Genomic DNA, 21,923 nt, shown 5'->3' on the forward strand with positions numbered 1-21,923 from the left:
AGATAAGATAAAGATTCAGAGTAGTGATGTAAATTATTACGGGTTCGAAAATAGTGTTTTATTGCAATCAATTAGCTATACTTCAGAATACGGCGTAAGTAGGCTACTTACATACAAAGGCTGCCACTTAAAATAATTACAAAAAAACATGTTTTTATTGATAGTACGAAGGTAAATAAATAAATAAATAAATAAAAAAGGTATTCCTTGCCCCGAAAATAATAAAAATCAATAATGCAATAAAGACGTAAGTTCCTACGCAGTATTCTTAAGTTCCATTCAGTTAACAAATTTGTGGCTAGCAAATTGACAATGTTTTGCGACTTAATGGTGTGTCATCTGTGAAAGGTTTAGGATATATTTTAATATTATCTTATGCGATTATCTATCGTGTTTTTCTACAAATATTTCAGATGCCTAGAAAGTGCTGTGTGCCTATGTGTCGTAGGAACTACACTTATAATTTAAAAAAAAAATAAAAACATACTTGTTTTTTTATTGATGGTACAAGAGAAAATAAATAAATACTTAAAGAAATGTTACTTGTACCAAAAATAAATAAAATAATGACGTACTTTCGCAATACCCTATTCCAATCAATTAACCATTATATGGCTAGTAAATTGACAATGTTTTGCCGCTTAATGTTGTTTCACCTCTGACTTGAAAGGTGTAGGATATCATATGAATTTTAATTTCATGTGATTATGTCGTGCTTTTCTATAAATATTTCAGATGTCCAGGAAGCCAGTTTTAGTTTGAACCTGGCCAGTCACCATAACAATACTGTTATCCTAAATTATTTGTTATAAACTTTTTAAAATATAATTTTAAATAAATATAACTACAGAAAACAAGCTAAGAATGTGAATTATGCAAATAGGCCTAAAATAAAATGTAAACTGAAGAAACTATTGACATTCCTATTATAATAAAAGTATGAGGATGTAAATACAGTTAAGCCAAGTAAAACAATCTATGAAAAAATGAAAACACATCCCTTCAACATAACACGTAACAAAACGCAACATTATCTATTAAGTACATGTATGTATCAATTAGCGTTAAATCCTGTAAATACCAAGTGGGTGAATGTAGAGTATCCAACGCCCACTGAACGAATATTTCACTTTTATCACTGCCAATGTTGCGCTATAATCGTATATGCAAGGTAGGCTTTAACAAAAACCTAAACTAACCATCCACTCCTCCTCTATATTTTTCTTATATTGGCTGCTTTCGCCAGGTGGACGGCACATTGGAAGGATTGGATGTGCGCAGTGGAAGACTTTTAGAAATGAATAGCGTGAATTTGTAAAACAAATATAATTAACAATAATAAGTAACAATGTACATAAATGGAAAATGAAATAACAATAAATATGAAATAGGTGAGTGAAAATAGGACAAACTAATCTGAAATGATATCCCCAGGATATGTAAATCATGTAAGTATCACAAGGCTGAGGCCAACACACTTATAAGTGATGAAACAATCTATATGGCCGTCTCTCGACGACAATCAGTGACTAACCTATTAAGCATATGTTTATGAACCACTCTCTAAATAAATAAATAAATAAATAAATAAATAAATAAATATATATATATATATAAACTATCTGAGTAAGAATCTGAACACAACAACCAGCCAGCACTTTAACTTAATACATGATCCATTCAACCATAGATACCACTCAATCTGAGTAACCAAACTATAAATACATATACACTCAATAAGAGAGAAACTCTACCCAGCATAAGGCATTACATGACTGATCACTATACATTACCCATTGCACATATTACTCACATAAACTGTGCAAATTGCACTAACACAAATCTCTGCACTTTACAAAATGAACACCCAACGGAGAGAGAGAGGGATGGAGACAGATACACGTACTAAGTAAACGGACGATAACTTCAATCTCAACGATCATTTAAATAGCAACAAACTCGAAGCATATAATAACAAAATAGCGGCGAAGGAAAGCCAATAATCAAATGGAGCAGGGATACACTAAAACAAAATGTGAGACCGTAACCGCTGCTCTATCACTCTAACCGTCTCAGAACATGAACTCACGTTTCAAATCAATCTCATTACATAATCCCCAAAGCAATTTACCTCAAACACATATATATCTCACAAATATGTTACACAAAGCAAATACTAAAACTTGCCCCCATACGTATCACTAGCAAGCGATGTTTCAAACTACGATCCACTAAAATCCCAAACACACACGACGCAATTTAACTACTCCACTGATCTATCTCCCACACGTACAAAGCCCGAGTCACGTTGTCTATATCTGCCGCGTACCAAAATCCTAAGTCTTGTTAACGTTTCTGCCGCGGACGAGAGCTTGAATCTGAGCCAACTGTTTCCGTATATCTCCCGCGTACGAAAGCCTAAGTCTTGTTAAGTGTATCTGCCGCGTACCGGAACCCGAGTGACGCTCCGTGTATCTCCATTAAAACAGGTAAACTCTCTCCCCCTCTATCTTCGTGAGACGTAATGAACGGCCAACAGGGTTATTTGGGAAAAAACAAATGAAGGGATTAATAGCGCTATCTATACTGTGACGTCTGAGAGCGCTCTGACGGATGAAGTGACGTACTAGATGAACGCCCGTGGTCGTGGGCACGGCTCATATCACTGCCAATGTTGCGCTATAATCGTATATGCAAGGTAGGCTATAACAAAAACCTAAACTAACCAAACCTAACCTGTCAAAGAAGCAACAAGTTATACTAAATATGTGTAAAATTGGCCTATGCCTCTATAGTGGGCGGGACATAAGTAACATTGACCAAACCAACAAAGTGATTATATGCATGTACAAATTATAGATAGTTCTGACGTATAGCAGGCATTCCGAATCTTCAACAAAACTGCAACATTTATGGGATCACAAAACAGCTGTTTGCAATGACTTTGAAAACCAACGGCGTAACTTTATTGATATAGCAGGCGAGACCCAACAATTTGACTAGAATTCTGATACACACAAATCACAAATAAGAATATAAAAATGTGGTTATACAATATTTAATAGAATAGTCAATTACTTTGTCATCCATAACCGTAAAAATTCCCAAAGACTGCAACCATTTTATTTTCATTTATTGTCTTGTTTTTTATCACCAAAACGCATTTAGTTTATAATACATCAACAATTAACGTTTGGTACGACCGCAAACATAATTCCATCGACACACACTTATATTGTAACATTAATTTACATTGGAAATCGGGATTAGCACAAACACGTGTACTGTACGGTCAACCTCCGGGTGACAGATAATTACAGTGTTGCCGACGTATGGCCCCGGCTTGTAACTAAAGAAGGCTCTGATAGTGTGCATTAAGTGCGAATAGGTTTAATAATATGTGGAGGCCGTGGGAAACTAACAAATCCAGTATAATGTACGGCAACAACGCGTCACAAAACAACTGCTTCCCCGCTTTTTTTTCAATAGTAGGAAGGTGGTCAACAGTGAAAAGTGTTTCATTGTCGCTTGCAAAGGAAAGCGCCTGAGCTCCAATGAGCACGGCTTCATTTCGAGCCCCTACCACGCCGTAGCGGAGAAGTGAGAAACATGTTCCCAAATTGAAGCAGCTGAAAGCCGCCATTTGTTGGTAGAAAACGCGCGGGATTTCGAAACCGCTATTTGAATACGCATTGTATTGCGTACCCGAAAGCTAAATGGTTTTATTTACAAGAACAAAACTTCCTTTGCGATTTACCTTTAATACCGTGTTTCTGCTATCAGCAGAGTTGCTACGTTTTCTGCGAGAGAAATCGGGATATCAGAAGCTGACTTAAGACATTAGACTGATCATCACTTTATAGTTGTTTTCTGCAAAGTAGTGTTCGCGTGCTTATAATGTAATACTCGCCTCCTTGAGAAACGCTAAAATACGAAGGACACAATAGAGTGAATACTACAGGCTAATCGTTTTCTCTTTTATTAACCACGCGTATGTTTTAACCTTTCGCCACTAAATTAACTTTTTTTTTATCAGAACCCGTATTGCAAGAGTATATCTGACGATGAATCCATGTTTAAACATAGTTCACTAAACTATACAACGCAGGAATTGTATGTGTCTGTTATTAGTTTAAAATACCATATCAAAACGCTATCTTTTTTGTCACTCAATGCGCCTAAAATATACAATGGTGATTAATTGCGAGAGCAGTAACTAAATGTAACTATAAGTACCGAAATGGATTAATCAACAAAGAGTAGAACTAGCGGAACTATTATCTTGCGAGTAGAGTTGCCTTACGGCAATCAGCTGGGTTACCTCACAGACTTACTAAATTTCCGCGGGTTACCTCTATGCTTACAATGCTAAATTTGAATAAATAAAAATATGGGACAATAGAAAATGCAGACTAACTTGTTTAAATAATGTTGTAGGCTGTTATCGCTCAAATCGGGATTTTTTTATCAATCTCGACTCGCTTTATCGGGATTCAATTAGGCTGTCAGGCTTTCATCATTTTCGTAGGAACTCTGAATGTGAATATTCATAACCACGGTTAATACAATAATTAATGTTTACTTTTTGCCGTAGGTTAAACTGCTGTATGAAATTAAAAGAAGAAGCAGCAGCAGTAGTAGTGGTAGTGGTAGCAGTGGTAGTGGTGGTGGTAGTAGTGGCAGTAGTAGTAGTAGCAGTAGTAGTAGTAGCAGTAGCAGGAGCAGCAGCTGTATAAGAAACTGTTTCATTAATCCGTAACTAAGTCACTTTCAATCACTCAAATTAAATAATTAACGTTTTCTAATTTATACAGTTTCTGTACCTTCAAATTCAGCGAATAATTATTCATGTATGCACTGAAACATCAACTGTTTGAAGAAAATGAAGGATATGAAGTGGATGAAGAACAATAGCAATGTATATTGTAATAACGTAGTTTCAAGTTAACAACTATCTTCGAAATGAGTTGAACAAACTGAGTGACTCACTGTAGGGTAGAAATTTTCTCTTCGGATTGCACCTATCCACTTTCTGTTAAGGGAATCTCTACTGAGAGGAAACCTGAAGCACAAACAGTCATATAAGTATAATAGTTTGTCTTCTGTAACACAATACGGGGCAAAAATCGTAGTAGAAATTAAAGATTAACTAATAAGTGAAATGTAACATTCCTTCCTTCTTTATCTTTACATCCTTGTTCATTGCTGCAATTAAAAAACAGCACACGAACGAACCTGTACTTATTCAGCTCAACCAAACAAATGGCCGCCCGTCGGCTGTTCAATTTGGGAGCATAACACTAGCGCCAGTGAGCGGTCTAGCGGTTATTTAGTAAGTCTATGCTTCATTTATTATATTTTGATCAGGGGCCTTTTTCCCTCACACGTTTTCAAATGTTGGCTATCTTGTATAGTTTGCTCATTATCGTACATAACTATTTTGATGGTTTTTACGAAATGTGTTGGTAAAGCACGTTGAGTAATGCAAGAGTTATGGCAAGTTCTTGTTTCAGGTATGGTTTAAACACTTTCACTTCTCTGAGATATTGCACATGGAATAAGTGTAATATAGAGACCTAAATATTAAAGTTAGTCCCAAGTTCTTCTATAGTTATTAACACCGTGTTTATATTAGTATCAGATTAAGTATATAATATATTTGTCCTTCATCTCGTACCTGTAGAATGTTAGGCATATCAGAAAAAGGGGAATCTTCGATATCACCCCACACATGGAAGAAAAAATATACCGGTACTTAATTGAAAATAACCTCAAAATCGTAACTCACCACTCTATAGAGACACAATGTGACCATTGCCAAAGCTATTAGCTCATCATTCCGTCCCAAATATCTCTCTCTGTGACAGACTTAGGTAGTTCCTTGTGCTTATATATTATTCGGTCAGTGAAGCCCTACTTTTATGATTAAAAACGAAAATTTTAAAAATAAGATGGAAAACATAATCCCCTTAACTAACCCATTAACCTTGTCATACTTCAGCTTAATGTCACTTAGTTGTCTCCTCATTTGACCCTTCTAACTCATAAAGAACGTATGTGACTGTGAAAAGGTTAGTGGGTTAGTTGGGGGGATTATTTAAAAGTGATATGACATCTTTCCATCGTACCTTTAAAATTAATGAAAAACAATTGATAAATAATAGATGTTTGAATCATATTATGAAATGTAACCAGATGTAACAATACTGTCCACTCTCATATTATAGGCCTACCCGATCGATGGTAATCTCAAACATTTGCATAGACAGTTATGACGTTTCTGAAGTCTGTTTAGTGTAATATGTCAGCGATGTATGCTATGAAGGGAGAAAGGAACTGACCATACTACTCCATTGTCTCCTGGCTTGTCATGAGTGATGCCTTATTGGTGTCATGAGGTTCAGACCTGTCTTCGGACAGTTGACTAAACAACAACAATAATGACGTAACCCTGTGTTAATTCGTGATATTGCACGCCGTAATAATAATTCGTCACATTCCTGGACCTCACATCACTTAGTTATCCATACTAACGCATTGTAACCTTGTCACAGTCCGTGCAATACCCAAATGCGCAAATTGCAATGCTCAACATACAGCTAATTTCAAGAACTGTCCAAAATTCCTAAAATATACTCAGGGAATATAAAACAAAAGAGAACAGAGCATTAATAATTTTACTCTTAGAGACCAAGATTTCCCACGTCTTCCAAATAGGAATCCAACTCCCTACAGAAATAACAATCAGGATATGCTTAACAAACAAAGGGACAATTCATCAACAATAGAAGACTTACAAGACATCTGGAATTTTACAAAAAATATTAGGAATTATATCCAGAAGTTTAAAAGTATAATGTCAAAAATCAAATGAGAAAATAATACTTTGACAAAAATCGGAATACTAATTGAAGGTCTTATAGATATCCTTGATCTTGGAAATTGCAGTGAATAAACCTCTGAAACTAGCCTATTGGAATGCCGATGGCGTAAGAAGAGATTATGATATTCTAACTGATTTCCTTGAAGAGTTTGACAAGGACATATTTTTAATTAATGAGACGCATCTAACAGCCAACCAACGTTTCACAATCCGAAATTAGCTTATACAATATATCACACAGATGGACCTCGAGGACATTATGGTGGCACTGCTATAGCTGTTAAATCAACTTTATATCACTGACATATACCTACACCTAACTTTACAAATCTTGAAGCTACATTCATAGAAATTCCAATAAACAACTCAAACTTGCAATTAGGAGCTATTTATTACTCTCCAAATCTGAAACTTCTAGACAGTGATCTAGATTTGCTTCATGAAATGTCAAAAATCTACATTCATGCTGGTGACTTCAATTGTAAAAACCCAAAATGGAACTCAAGAATTATTACTCCCAGAGGAAAACAACTTGAAGCACACGCTTCCCTACATAAATATAACATAATAGCTCCTTCACAGCCAACTCACTTTCCATACAATAATCTGCACATGCCGGATGTATTAGACATTGTCCTTGTCAATACTACTATTACACCTCTATACATTGAAACAGTTTCTGCTCTGTCTTCAAACCACGACCCAGTCATTCTAGTTCTAGATCACATTCCAGCTTCTTCTATATTAAAAAATGACAAAAGAAAAACAGTCAATTGGAAATTCTGCAGGGAACTTATAAACTCTTCCGTGCCAGGCAATATAATCATTAAATGAAGAGAGGACTTAGATAAAGCTGTACAAATCTACACCTCCACAATTAGCAGTGCTATCAAAATCGCAGAAACTGCATACAATAAGAACCCAGACACAGCTAAGAACCTAGAAATTCAAACTCTTTGCAAACAGAAACGCTTAGCTAGGAAAAAGTGGCAAAAAAACTCGAAATGAAACTGACAAAAATATCTATAACAATTTAAAAAACAAATTACACAGAAGAGCTTTTGAACTGAAAATAGATAAATTTGAAGCCGATGTCAAGGATGCTGCATCTTCAAATACTATCTGGAAAATAACAAAAAGACTCACTTCATCTAACAACATCAATAAACAGCAACCCATACATACTACAAATGGCATTAAATACAATCACAAGATAAAGCTGAAGCAATTGCTGAATATCTAAAGGATCATTTTAGTGAACCAACTGCTGACCCGAACTATATGATCTCAAATCAAGACATGATTGACAATATTAATAGAGATTTAAAAGTTCATGATGCAAGTACTATTCCTCATACAACCCCTTCAGAAGTTAAAAAAATTATTAAGGCTTTAAAATCTTCAAAATCTCCTGGACCAGACAAAATTAGTAACTTACCTCTAAAAAATCTACCAAAGAAAGCTATATGCCATATAACTAAGTTGTTCAACTCAGCATTGAAAACTCAATATTTTCCCTCATCTTGGAAACATTCACAAATCATTACAATTCCTAAACAGAACAAGAACTCTATGTATTGTCAAAATAGAAGACCAATATGTCTTTTGAATACACATGGAAAATTATTAGAACAGATCATCCTCAAACGAATGTTGCCTTATACAGACACCATTATTCCTCCTTGGCAAACAGCTTTTCAAAAAGGAAGATCAGTAACTCATAATGTAGTCTCTCTCGTAAAAGACATAACCAAAGGCTTTAACAACAAATTCTACACAGCAGCCATCTTTTTGGACGTTTCTAAGGCATTTGATAAAGTTTAGCATTTAGGTCTGCTGTATAAACTTAATAAATTTCTGCCTCGCTCATTAACTCACCTTCTAGCTAGCTACTTAGAAAAGAGATCTTTTCAAGTCCTCATAGATGGCCAACTATCTTCCACTTATATAGCAGAAGCTGGAGTTCCACAAGGCTCTGTACTTGGTCCTATATTGTACTGTCTCTACACTTCAGACATTCCTACTACTCTCAAAACTAAAACACTTCTGTATGCTGATGACACAGTTATATATAGTGTTAAATTCAGTCCTCAATATGCTGTCTCTGCAGTTCAAAACCATGTACTTCTATTAGAAGAATGGCTTAAAGAATGGCGTATTTCTTTAAATCCTGAAAAATGTCAGTCAATAATTTTCTCCAAGTGTTTAAAAAGACCTCGTGACAAAATAAAAATATGCAATCAAGAAATCCAATACAGTGACCATGTAAAATATCTTGGTATTACTCTTGATAACAAGTTGTTATGGCACAAGCACATAAAATCTGTAACAACTAAGAGCTCTCTTAGAATATCTCATCTTTACCCCCTGTTCAAATCTCCTGTTCTCAGTCTAAGAAGAAAAGTTATGCTCTACAAAATGCTGATTTTACCAATCCTAACTTACGTTGCCCCAGCTTGGTGTTATATTCCAAAAACAGTATTTCAACCTCTTCAAATTGTTCAAAATAAAGTGCTCCGAATAATACATAATTCAGACTGGTACACAACAAATGCACAAATACACTTTGATTTGGACATGACATTTCTGAAAGACTCATTGCGTGAACAAGTTAAGAAGTTTTATAACAGTGCAAATTCAAGTGAAAATCCATTCATCAAGCGTCTTGGTCAATACAATGCAAATTTCTACAAGAAACACAGAACACCAAAATCCTTTTCAAGTGAATAACATGCACTTTTCCACAACCTCTGACTTCCTTAAACCTACATTAATGTCTCTGTGCCCAATTGTTTTGACAGCTGGACATGAACAATATTTGTGCATCATTATTTGAATTTACACAAAAATACGAAAAGGCAGAAAACATATTTGTTTTGGAACTTTATCAATAAATTGCTGAATGGGAAAAAAAAAAAAAAAAAAAAAGTCCTTGGTCTCCTATCACTCAGATATCTCAATCCAGACAAATCACAAGCCATAATAATGGGCCACCAACGAACATTAAACAAAATAGATCTAGCCCTGTATCAAATACAAAAATAAATAATACCACAATTACATATAGTAAGACAGTAAAAAATTTAGGAGTATATTTAGATTCAAATTTAAATTTTCAAAGTCAAGTGACCTACATATGTAAGAAAACTTTTTCCATAATTCATTCCCTCAGACACTTAACCAACGTTTTACCTCTCAGCCTTAAAAAGAACCTGTTCCAAACTTTAGTGATGCTCCATTTCGATTATTGCGATTCTCTATTCACGAAACTAATTACTGATCTTGCCCTTAGACTATTCACAATATCTGCGTTCATTTCGTTTGTAACATTAAAAAAATTCGATCATGTAACACCGTCACTAGAATTGTTGTCTTGAAATCCACTTAAAGAAAGAAGATTCCTCAACTCCCTCGTAAATATTACTGTTTAAAATCATCCACACCCTCTTACCTAGCATCTCGTTTTGTTTACCTTTCACTACCTCGAACCCGGAACATGTACCTTCTTTCTATTCCTCTGCACAGAACATCCTTCTACTCATCATCTTTCAGCATATCGATTCCACGCCTCTGGAATTCTCTCCCTGACCATATCAGAGACTGTCAGACAATATCAAAATTCAAATTTAAATTAAAAAATCACATTCTAGTTCATGGAATTGCTTGTTGAACACGTGTCAGGTTGCGCAACTTCGGCTTAACCCATGACATATAGTAAATATTGTAACTATGCTGTTGTAAAATTGACAATTAATATGTAATGTATTTATTATTATTATTATTATTATCACTATCATCATTGCTATCTCTGTTTTTCTTTCTTTTTTTTCTTGTATTAGCTCAATAAGAGCTCTATAGTGTTCTTTTGACCTGTTGACCCTCTATAGGGCTTTAATTTAATTTGTATTATTTTCATCAGTGTGTGTATTTCTTGTTTGTATTTATATGTGCTATCTGGTAGGATGGAAGAGAAGGCGTTATGGCCTTAATCCTGTCAGATTAAATAAATAAATATATCTCCTCATCTAACCCACTCTAAGGCCGGTATTCATAGTCAGTGACTTATTTGTTCAATAAGTTTGACTTTGTTAAGTTATACTTATTGGAAAATCTTAACTTATATGATTACGGTATTCATAGTCTGCTAATAAGTCGTACTTTGTTAAGTTTCATTCAATAAGTGTAACTTATGTGTATATAAATAAGTCGAACTTATTGGTATGAGAAATTACAAGGCCATTGTCACAACAATGTAAATCAGACGGTCGTTCTTCTTTTGTCTCGAATTTCGTTTTTCTTTTGTCTCCAAATTTGTACATTATACATAGCGTCTGTAGGATAAAGTTGAAATGGAAGGGAAGAGAAAAAGTAAACATTTTACTTCTCTAGAAAAGGAAGTATTAAAAGAAATTATCCTTAAATATTCCACGATCTTAGAGAATAAGAAGACAGATTCAGTATCTTCAAGACAAAAATACGAATGTTGGGTGAAGATTACTGAGGAATTTAATTCGTCCATAAATACTGTCGAACATGTAAGTACACCTTCCTACTTTATTTTCTTTGAATAAAGTATATTATTATAAATAAATAAATTATGAAGTTATTTTATGCGGAGTTGGGAATTTTATTGTAATTTCGTTATAATGATTCTAGAGAAATGAAAAACAACTGAGGAAACTATGGGCGAATATAAAATGCCATCAGCGTAATATTTTGACGAAAGAACGTCAGGCAGCAATGGCTACAGGGGGTGGCCCACCAGTAATTGTGGAGGACATTGATCCAACTGTGGCCCAAATATCACCGCATATAATGGTCCACATTCCGGAAGCTATTGACTCCGATATGCTGGAGAGTGAACTAGAAGGTAAGCAGTGAATATCTATTTAACATTTAATTTGCTTCTTAGCCTATTCATCTTTGATGAAAAGATGGAAGATAGTGTTAAGCAGCAAAAAGCGGTTGGGCTATAATTTAAAAAAATGTCGTAGAGTAAATATGTATCTTTAGAATGGAAACTAGTTATTATTTACAATAAAAAAATTATTCAATTATATTTACTTGAACTGAACCAGTAACAGATAACTAGGCCACTGGCATAGCTCAGTTAGCTTGCCTTCTGATCCGGAGTTGCGCTGCTACGTGGGTTCGAATCCCTCTTGGACTGACTACGTGATTGGGTTTTTCCAAGGTTTTCCCCAACTGTGAGGCAAATGTAAAAAATCTATGGAGAATCTTCGGCTCATCTTGCAAAATACCATCTCGCTATCACCAATCCCATCGACGTTAAATAACCCAGTATTTGATACAGCGTCTTTAAATAACCAACTGAAAAAAGCAGGTAACTAGATCCAACAAGTGATAGAATGAAGAAGAATATTCTACAGAACATAATGAGTGAGTTGATATGTTGTTTACATTACAGTTATGTTCGCAGAGGAAGTACAACTCGCAACAAAGCCTTCCGAGGACGTACCTCCTTCCACTGCTTGTCCAGCCAACTCGGTTGAAGCTGAAACTGAAACAGCAGAGATGGCAACTCCAACAGCATCAATAGAAGCAGCAGCACCAAGGGTTCAAACAAGAAAGCACAGAAATGTAGTTTTCAAGGATCAAAGCGCTGCATTATTGCAGTTAGAAATAAAGAAGACAAAATTAGAACTGGAAACTGCAGAAATTATGTTGCGTGTGGCCAAGAAGAAAGAACAGCTGATAGATATTGAGCTAGCTAAAGCTCAAAGGTTGACATAGCTAGGCATAATGTGCAAGCGATTTCATTAGTAATAATAGTAATAATAATAATAATAATAATAATAATAATACGTGCTATCATTTAAAAAATCATAACGTAAATATGTATCTTTAAAATTGAAGATAGTTATTGTTCATTAATAAATAAAACTGTCCAATCATATTTATATGAAGTCATCCGGTAACAATTAACTAGATCCTTTATCTTTATTATTATTATTATTATTATTATTATTATTATTATTATTACTGTATTATTATTATTATTATTATTATTATTATTATTATTATTATATTATTCACAACAGCAAAATCACTTTTTAATTTAACATTCCTTGTTTATTATTTAACGTTATTTCTATAACCTATTAATTGTTTTATGTCAAAGTACACAATTACAATTCGTAACAACCAGTGGCGTGGTGTGGGTATTGCATGGGTATTACCGTCCCTTCTTTCGTGTTCAAGAGAAGAGGTTTTTCTATTAACATTAGGGATAGTCCAGATAGTCTATTCTGCCTTTGAGTATCCCGCTGGTAGGTCCATAGTTTTGCATCAATATCTGAAAAGTTTTTTTCATAAACATTTCTGCGAAGTTTGTATACCTCTCAGAATTAAAAACACTAGAAATTCCAGTTTGTCGATGCACACAATCTTCTACATCCATATAGGCAAGGGTAGTATGTGTACCACATTGAAATGTCGATCATATCCACAAGATGCTTTTAATTTTAAATTATTCGTAACAGGTGTGGGCTTGTCTTTATTTACAATTATTACTTTTTTTCACGAAAGAGCGTGAACCGAAAGTGTTTTAAAAGATTCTTGACTGCACAATTACACTCACAGTTAGGCCTACTGGAAGAAGATCCCGACGCTGATATTTTTTTTATAATGGTAATACATTGACACCAACTCACCGAAATCTGACAATGTAATGTAAAACAGAATGCTAACAGGGTCACTGAATAATATGTGCTGCATTAATTAGATTCCCTGGTCTGTGGTGCTCTTGCGCATTTACTGTCAAGCTGAGTGGTAACAGGGCCCCAGTATGCGTTACATTAACTCTGCTCTGCTTGCTTTTCAAGGGCGACAAGAGACTATAACATAGCATTTCCATTTCAGTTTAGTGCATGACATATTGTGACGCCCCGTAACTGATAACGAAAGGCGGGACAGAGAGGTAGGACACCTTACACTTTAAGATTGACCTGAAATACGCTAACGTAGTATGGATACAATGATACATTACATTATCTAGAGTAAACCGTACTTCCCAAGAGCCGATCTGCACTCTACCACAGATTCAAGCCAAATGACTTTATCCCCACTGCAATATGACCGGCAGAAGCACTTGGTTTCTGCGCACTTCGAAATGTTTGTTGCCGAGCTAGCAGCACTGTCTGCAGGGGTCAATGCCCTCCATCGAGTTGCTTGTTGCACTGTCCCTTGCCGTTAACAATGTTCGGCATTGATGTCGCAATGTCGCACACAGTCTACTGAACAACGGCCAGCGAAAGTAGTGTCCTTTTGTATTATATTCAAATAATGTTAATGAATTATTAGAAGTAGTAAAAACTTCAATAAACCTATTTTGTTTAGTGATGGTAACACTGGTCACATGTACGCCACGCCTCTGGAATTACGTAGGCAATTATTGAACAATTTTGTTATTTATAAACTCCTTTAAATTGGAATTTCTGAGATTGTAGTAATCAGGCAATTTAATCAGTTATTGTTTCAAACTTCACAATATTTATTGTACTGTATAAGTTACAGAACGTCTCAATTTCAAATGTTTTCATAAAGTACATAAATGAATAAATATTTTACTTCAGTAAAATACAATGGGTGATTCCGTTACGAATGGAATTGCCTCAATATGAAAACTAATTGTGAAATGTATTTACATTTCATCATCATGCCTCCTGAACACTCTGTGTTAATCAGTTCCCTCCTGAAAGCCAAACCTCCCGGTTGCTGTACAGGTGGTGCAACAGGCACAGGTTCGTATGGGAGAATCATTATATCTGGGTCATCTTCTGGTAAGTTGTCGTTTATCTCCAAACTCAAATTGTGAAGCACTGCACAGGCAACAATTATATTTGGGGCATTCTCGAGTTTGTTTCTTAGACCAACCGAAAGACAAGGAAATCTCTTCTTCCATACTCCAAACATTCTCTCTACTACACATCTCGTCCTTTTGTGGGCTCTGTTGTACCTATAAATTTCAATTAATATATAAGTTAGACATAAACATACAGTAGGTGTTCAACAAGAAAGTTTGATATAAACATAGATAGTCAATGAGAATAGCAGGTCTCTCCTGTACTTCCCATTACATAGCCCATGTCCATATATTAAATACCTGTGGTCAGCTGGAGTGACAGGATTTAACAAGGGAGTAAGCAGAATTCTCTGGCAAGAGTACCCTGCGTCCCCTAGTAAACAACCGGTAAACTCTCCTTGAACGTAACGGACATAGAGCCGAGAGTTCTGGAATATTCGACTGTCGTGCTCACTTCCAGCCCAGCTGGATACAATGTCCAAGAATTGACCTTCAGGTCCGGCAACAGCCTAAACAGCAACATACAATAGCGATATAAAATAAATGAAGACTGCGATTTCTTAGTTAAGAATGTACTGGAAATGAGTGTGCTGTCTTAAGAAAGTGTTGAGTTATATAGTCTAATAATATTATTTTTACCTGTACATTCAAGGAGAAATAGTTTTTCCGGTTTCGAAATGATTCCGCGTGGTCTCCAAATTTTGTGTGGCAAAGACGGACATGCGTGCAGTCAATAGCACCGTCCACACTAGGTATAACAGGGTTGTTGGGATTACCACCCCTTCCCAGTTCTTCAAAACGTAAACGATTCGTTGCTTTCTCTTGCTGCGTTAATGGCATTCTTATGTGATGGCGTATGTGTAATGCCAGAATCCTTGATACCCTGTTCACTACCCTTGAGACTGTCGATTGTGAAAGTGAACAGAGATCACCAATGACGATCTATAAGTAATATAAAAAGTAGTGTCAACTCCTTACATTTGGCAATTTATTTTAGTTTCATTATAAGAGCAAGAAGGCTTTGTTTTGTATTAATTTTATTAATGCTTAATATTTTAATTTAAATTGACTGGATCAGGAAATTTAACCTTACTAATAATCAAATTTCATGCACATTAATGGAATCTAACCCCACCTATATATTGAATACCTCACATGTTGCAGTTATGGCTATATTAATTTTAATAAAATGAAACTTACCTGAAAGCTTCCAGTGGCATAAAATCTCAAGCAAATGAGAAGTTGTAAAACTGGAGGAACTGGCAAACCTCGCTGGTTAGGTTTTGCAAGAGTTCTCTCTATTTTCGGAAGAATTAAATCCAAAACCGTCCTTTTGTGAAAACGAAACCTCCTCTTGAATTCAATGTCATTATAAAATTCAAAGGGGTTCATGACGTTTCTCAAATAACGCTTTGGAGCACGAATTTCTTGCAATTCATTGACTTCTTCAATCATTTCTTCAAACTTGTTATCCATTTTTAGGCTAAAACTGACATAAGTCAGGGGTTCCCTTGACTTGATAAAGTCTAACTTATTTCATAACATAAGTCGCACTTGAGTCACTATGAATTGCAATAAGTTCAACTTCATGAAGTCAGACTTTGTAAAGTAAAGCTTATAAAATAAGAACGACTTATAATAAGTACGACTTATTTGGACCGAAATCTGCAATTGAGACGACATTTAAGTTCGACTTACATATAAGTATGACTTATCTCGACTATGAATACCGGCCTAAGCTTGTCATTTTCCTCGACTGAACCATTCTATGTCAAATCAACATATAGTTTCGAATTGAAGTTTCCTTTGACCTCTCATGTTTTGATGAAACTTGCTAGGTCTATATCAAGTGACTTTACATAGTTATGAATGGAAATCGTAAGAAAACTTTTTTTTCTTCCATTCAAAAGTTAAAATAAATATTAATTTTTATATTAATGAAGGAAAAAAAGCTTTGTCTTGAAGTAGCCTAGTTAATTATTATTTTCTCTGGGACTAGATGAGATGCAGGCCTGGGCAGTGTCTCATTTTAAAGCTCTCTTAATGGTCTTTAGTTTTATGCTTAACATGACTATGGTTACAATATAAAAAATTTTTCTTAAAATTGAGACAATTTTTTAAATTCATATTCCTCAGAAAATAGTACCATATTTTTTAAATTTTGAGAAAAAGAAAATCACACAACTACTTCATTCTATCATCTTACACCTCACAGAGTTTGATTTTTGGATCATAAGGGGATCAGGTACAAGGAGTAAGTTTCACATCTAAGGAGAAATAGCCAGCATATCCGATCTAACCTCTGACAAAAGTCTAGCATTAGAGAAATCTTTGTTAATAGTATAGGTATATTCCATCTTTAATATACATGTAAATTATGTTTTATTTAACGACACTCGCAACTGCCAAGGTTGTCAGCATCGCCAATGTGCCGGAATTTTGTCCCGCAGGAATTCTTTTACATGCCAGTAAATCTACTGACATAAGCCTGTCACATTTAAGGACACTTATATGCCATCGACCTGGGCCGGGATCGAACCTGCAACCTCGGACACAGAAGGCCAGCACTATATCAACTGCGCCACCTATGCCGACTTTAATATACAATGATAAAAAATAATTAATTTACAAGAAGAAAACATTTCTTTTATCCGCTTACCCTAGAACATTAACATAGTTTGGTGGAGGAGGTGGCTGCTGCTAACTCTAGTTTGTTGGTCTTATGTTTAGTGCAGGAAGTGTTTCATAACTTTAGCAATCTTCATCTTTTCATCTTCATATTAAAGTTATTTTATTAATTTGTCCTACAGAATAATATCTGTAATATTGACAATTAATATTTGAGGAGAAAAATTCGCTCCAGCACCGGGGATCGAACCCAGGTCCTTGGTTCTACGTACCAAGTGCTCTCACCACTGAGCTACGCCGAATTCAACCCAAAGCACTGGACCGAACCTTCCTCCTTGAAACTTTCCCTATTGGCGTGACTCCAAGTTAGGCATATATGTTGACGTATATGTCTAATGTCAACTGCCATTATATTAGGAGCGCACTCAGTTGAGTGACTTGTTTGGCCGGAATTCCAGTGCTGTGGATTGAATTCGGCGTAGCTCAGTGGTCAGAGCACTTCGTACGTAGAACCAAGGACCCGGGTTCGATCGCCGGCGCTGGAGCGAATTTTTCTCCTCAAATATTAATTATCAATATTACAGATATTATTCTGTAGGACAAATTAATAAAATATCTTTAATATTCTCATAGCTAGCAGTGCATATTTCTGTACAGGCACGTAACTGCGGAATCCCGGCCAAACAAGTCACTCAACTGAGTGCGCTCCTAATATAATGGCAGTTGACATTGGACATATACGTCAACATATATGCCTAACTTGGAGTCAGGCCAATAGGGAAATATTCAAGGAGGAAGGTTCGGTCCGATGCTGTGGATTGAATTAGGCATAGCTCAGTGGTCAGAGTGCTTGGTACATAGAACAAGCGAATTTTTCTCCTCAAATATTAATTTTCATCTTCAGGTAGAACGTAAACCCAACAAGAGGGTGTGTAAGGATTCACTTTACAGATTACATCAGTAGAAATATCCAGAGCATATCATCAGGTGTTGAGGGCTAATTAAAAGAATGAGAAAGTCCTCATGGATGAAGAAATGCAATTTTCGCTTCATTTTCGTCTTAATTTTTCCGTAAAACTTAGCTCAACCCCAACCTGCCATTGTATATAGAAGTTACTACATAACCATTCAGTTCACTAAAGTCTAACATCTCTGCATGAGGAATGATTGGATAGCTAGTTGATAATGGGGCTAAGGTAAACAACTTAGCATTAAGTTTTGTACCACATCTTGAGGGAATGAAAACATGGAGCTTTTTAGTTCTTGGAATCACCAGCTGTCTTTCATTTTCTGTTTACTCTTCTTGCATGACATGGTTTTGGAAAGTTCAAGTTTTGTCCATTCATGGACTTAAAACAGTCTTTTGATCTGATTTTGATCTGGCCTTTGCAAACTTGTCCTTGTTGCCTCCCTTTTAATTGTACCTCTTCCACCCCATCACACGGGCCCTTACTGTGAGCTGTAGCTGAAAAATGTCATTCTGCTTCAAGTCCAAAATATTTTGGTGATAGTGAAGGTTTAAAAAGTTATCTTTATTTTTATATTGTGCAGCTAAGCCATCTTAAAAATAACAGTAAGAGATATAAATGGCACTCGGGAGGAAATTAAACACAGAATAAATATGGGAAATGCCTGTTATTATTCGGTTGAGAAGCTTTTATCATCCAGTTTGCTGTCAAAAAATCTGAAAGTTAGAATATATAAAACAGTTATATTACCAGTTCTTTATGGTTGTGAAACTTGGACTCTCACTCTGAGAGAGGAACAGAGATTAAGGGTCTTTGAGAATAAGGTTCTTAGGAAAATATTTGGGGCTAAGAGGGATGAAGTTACAGGAGAATGGAGAAAATTACACAATGCAGAACTGCACGCATTGTATTCTTCACCTGACATAATTAGGAACATTAAATGTAGACGTTTTAGATGGGCAGGGCCTGTAGCACGTATGGACGAATCCAGAAATGGATATACTGTGTAACCACCAGCTCAGCATCCCTGGCTGGAATCCAGCGACTGCCTGCTAGTAAGACAAGGACAGAGCTATGTTGCGATAAAATATGCATGCTACTACCTAAATAGAAAATATTACTCACATTGTATTGCTCATGGGGAAAGTAGTGTTGCTATTGTCCGTGCAACTTATCTAGGCACCTGGGTTCCCTAGTGCTCTCTCACTGCCCCGTAGCTATCTGCTGGCTCCTGACCGTTGCTGAAGCAGTTGTACGTACAGTTACAAAAAACATCATTCGGTATTTAATTTCAGTGCATTCTATTGCATATGGTAGGTGAAAGTATATGATTTCACAAAATAACAAACATAAATAAATTACATTTTTCTTCTTCTGTGTGCTATACAGTATGATCACAACTCTAATTATTAGGAACATTAAATGCAGACGTTTTAGATGGGCAGGGCCTGTAGCAAGTATGGACGAATTCAGAAATGCATATACCGTGGCCGTGAGCTACTGATGATATGCGATGCATGAAGTCTTTAACTAGAAGCACAGGTCTGTGTTGTTAGGTTTCCAAAAAGTTCACTTTCACATACAGTCATTATCAATATTATTCTTCTTCTTCTTCTTCCTCTTTTTCCTCCTCCTCTTCCCTTCTTCATTATCATCATCATCATCATCATCATCACTGCTGGTGTCGTCTAGACGTATTATAAAATCTATAAATTATTAGGGAAAACACTTGAAGCAAGTAAAGAGATACATTTCCAAATAAATCCCGAAAAGACAAAGTATATGATTATGTCTCATGACTAGAACATAGTACAGCAACAGTAACAAATGTAAATGACACTCATAGGAAATTAAAAGCAGAATAAATAGGGGAAATGCCTGCTATTATTAGGTTGAGAAGCTTTTGTCATCCAGTCAGCTCTCAAAAAAGCTGAAAGTCAGAGTTTATAAAACAGTATCGGTTGTTCTGTATGGTTGTGAAACTTGGACTCTCACTTTGAGAGAGAAACAGAGGTTAAGGGTGTTTGAGAATAAGGAAAATATTTGGGGCTAACAGGGGTGAAGTTACAGGAGAGTAGAGAAAGTACACAACGCAGAACTGGACGCATTTTATTCTTCACCTGACATAATTAGAAACATTAAATCCAAACGTTTGAAATGGGCAGGACATGTAGCACTTATGGGCGAATCCAGAAATATATATAGACTGTTAGTTGGGATGCTGGAGGGAAAAGACCTTTGGGGAAGCCGAGACATTGATGGGAGGGTAATATTAAAATGGATTTGAAGGAGGTGGGATATGATTACTGTAGAGACTGGATTAATCTTGTTGAGGATAGGGACCGATGGCGGGCTTATGTGAGGGCGGCAATGAACCTCCGGGTTTCTTAAAAGTCGTAAGTAAGTAAGACATTTCTCTTTTGCCTCTTGATCGCAACAAACAACCACTGACCTTATTATCTCCCTCTTCTTACTGGGTACGCTATATTAAAATTAAATTATGGTTTATTTAACGACGCTCGCAACTGCAGAGGTTATATCAGCGTCGCCGGTGTGCCGGAATTTTGTCCCGCAGGAGTCCTTTTACATTCCAGTAAATCTACGACATGAGCTTGTCGCATTTACACACACTTAAATGCCATTGACCTTGGCTGGGATCGAACCGGCAATCTCGAGTATAGAAGGTGCGTATAATCTTGTTGCATCTCGTATTACTACCGGCCATTGCATAAATATGTCTTCACAGAACGCAAAATTACTGTAAGTACAGATCACACTAAGCAAGCAAATGTATTTTACCTGCCTCGTAGAACATCCTTCCCTCTCCTGCCCCACTACCACTAGAAGCAACCCCGCTACACCCCGTGCCTCGCTCTTTTAGCTGTCCAGATAAGTTGTGCGAACAGTAGATCCGATAGGCCCGACTTGCGCAGAAATGAAGAAGTCTGATCGTCACTTGTTTCACAGTTATCACTGTCTTCACTATCACTGCTATTCTCACTATCACTATCAGTGCTGAAACCGTCTCCAGAAATGATAATGCTGTCGATAACATCAGGTAGTCTTCCATCTGTTTCCCAGTATGAGTCTTCCAGTTTCTTCACGTGGTCACAGCAGCATTTCCAGTCATCTTTCGTTATGGATGATATTGCATATTTTGCAATATTATTGAGTGCATGTAATGACAGGTCGCTTGTAACATTTTTCGCACTTTGTACCCAAATGAGTTCAATTGCACTAAGTTCACACATGTAAGGGGGTAGTCGCAATACAATATGACCATGTGAAGCAAGCATGGTGTCTATTTTATAGGATTTCTGCGCTAGTTTGTTTGCGAGAACTAATTTGTAAAGGTGTTCCTTCTGCATGGATGAGTCACAGTGTACTTTTTTTTCTGCAGCCATGTTATAATATTCTGTTTCACAGCACACTGTGATGGAACTTTGTCAATTTGCATACTGTGATATGGGGTGTTATTCATAATCACTACAGCTTGGGAAGGGAGATATGGAATTAGTTTTTCTGTAACCCACTTCTCGAAATTAACATGGTTCATTTGACCATGGTAGTCACCAGTAGATGTACCTGCCTTATAGATCAACTCACATGAACCACAGTT

At 36.0% G+C, this 21,923-nt stretch overlaps 3 protein-coding genes across 4 annotated transcripts in view; 2 read left to right on the forward strand and 1 right to left on the reverse strand.

Annotated features, from left to right (window-relative positions):
* The first annotated feature begins 5,388 nt into the window (after positions 1 to 5,388).
* The window catches only part of LOC138705018 (growth hormone-regulated TBC protein 1-like), a 79,442-nt gene continuing 62,907 nt past the window's right edge, over positions 5,389 to 21,923 (forward strand). For both annotated transcript variants that reach the window (XM_069833559.1, XM_069833558.1), the window contains exon 1: positions 5,389 to 5,513. In XM_069833559.1, coding sequence (XP_069689660.1) covers positions 5,494 to 5,513 — 20 coding nt within the window. In that variant the 5' untranslated portion in view covers positions 5,389 to 5,493. The remainder of the gene's footprint in view (positions 5,514 to 21,923) is intronic.
* On the forward strand, positions 9,841 to 14,027 carry LOC138705017 (uncharacterized). The gene is made up of 2 exons (XM_069833557.1): positions 9,841 to 11,753; positions 12,312 to 14,027. The coding sequence occupies exons 1-2, from the start codon at positions 11,624 to 11,626 to the stop codon at positions 12,635 to 12,637; spliced, it is 456 nt and encodes a 151-aa protein (XP_069689658.1). The 5' UTR covers positions 9,841 to 11,623; the 3' UTR covers positions 12,638 to 14,027.
* Positions 14,355 to 16,357, reverse strand: LOC138705016 (putative nuclease HARBI1). The gene is made up of 3 exons (XM_069833556.1): positions 15,348 to 16,357; positions 15,009 to 15,217; positions 14,355 to 14,861 (listed from the first exon to the last, which is right to left on the reverse strand). Exons 1-3 carry the CDS (start codon positions 15,546 to 15,548, stop codon positions 14,501 to 14,503), a joined length of 771 nt encoding a protein of 256 aa, XP_069689657.1. The 5' UTR covers positions 15,549 to 16,357; the 3' UTR covers positions 14,355 to 14,500.

This window comes from Periplaneta americana, chromosome 8 (assembly GCF_040183065.1).
Source record: "Periplaneta americana isolate PAMFEO1 chromosome 8, P.americana_PAMFEO1_priV1, whole genome shotgun sequence".
Classification (NCBI taxonomy): domain Eukaryota; kingdom Metazoa; phylum Arthropoda; class Insecta; order Blattodea; family Blattidae; genus Periplaneta; species Periplaneta americana.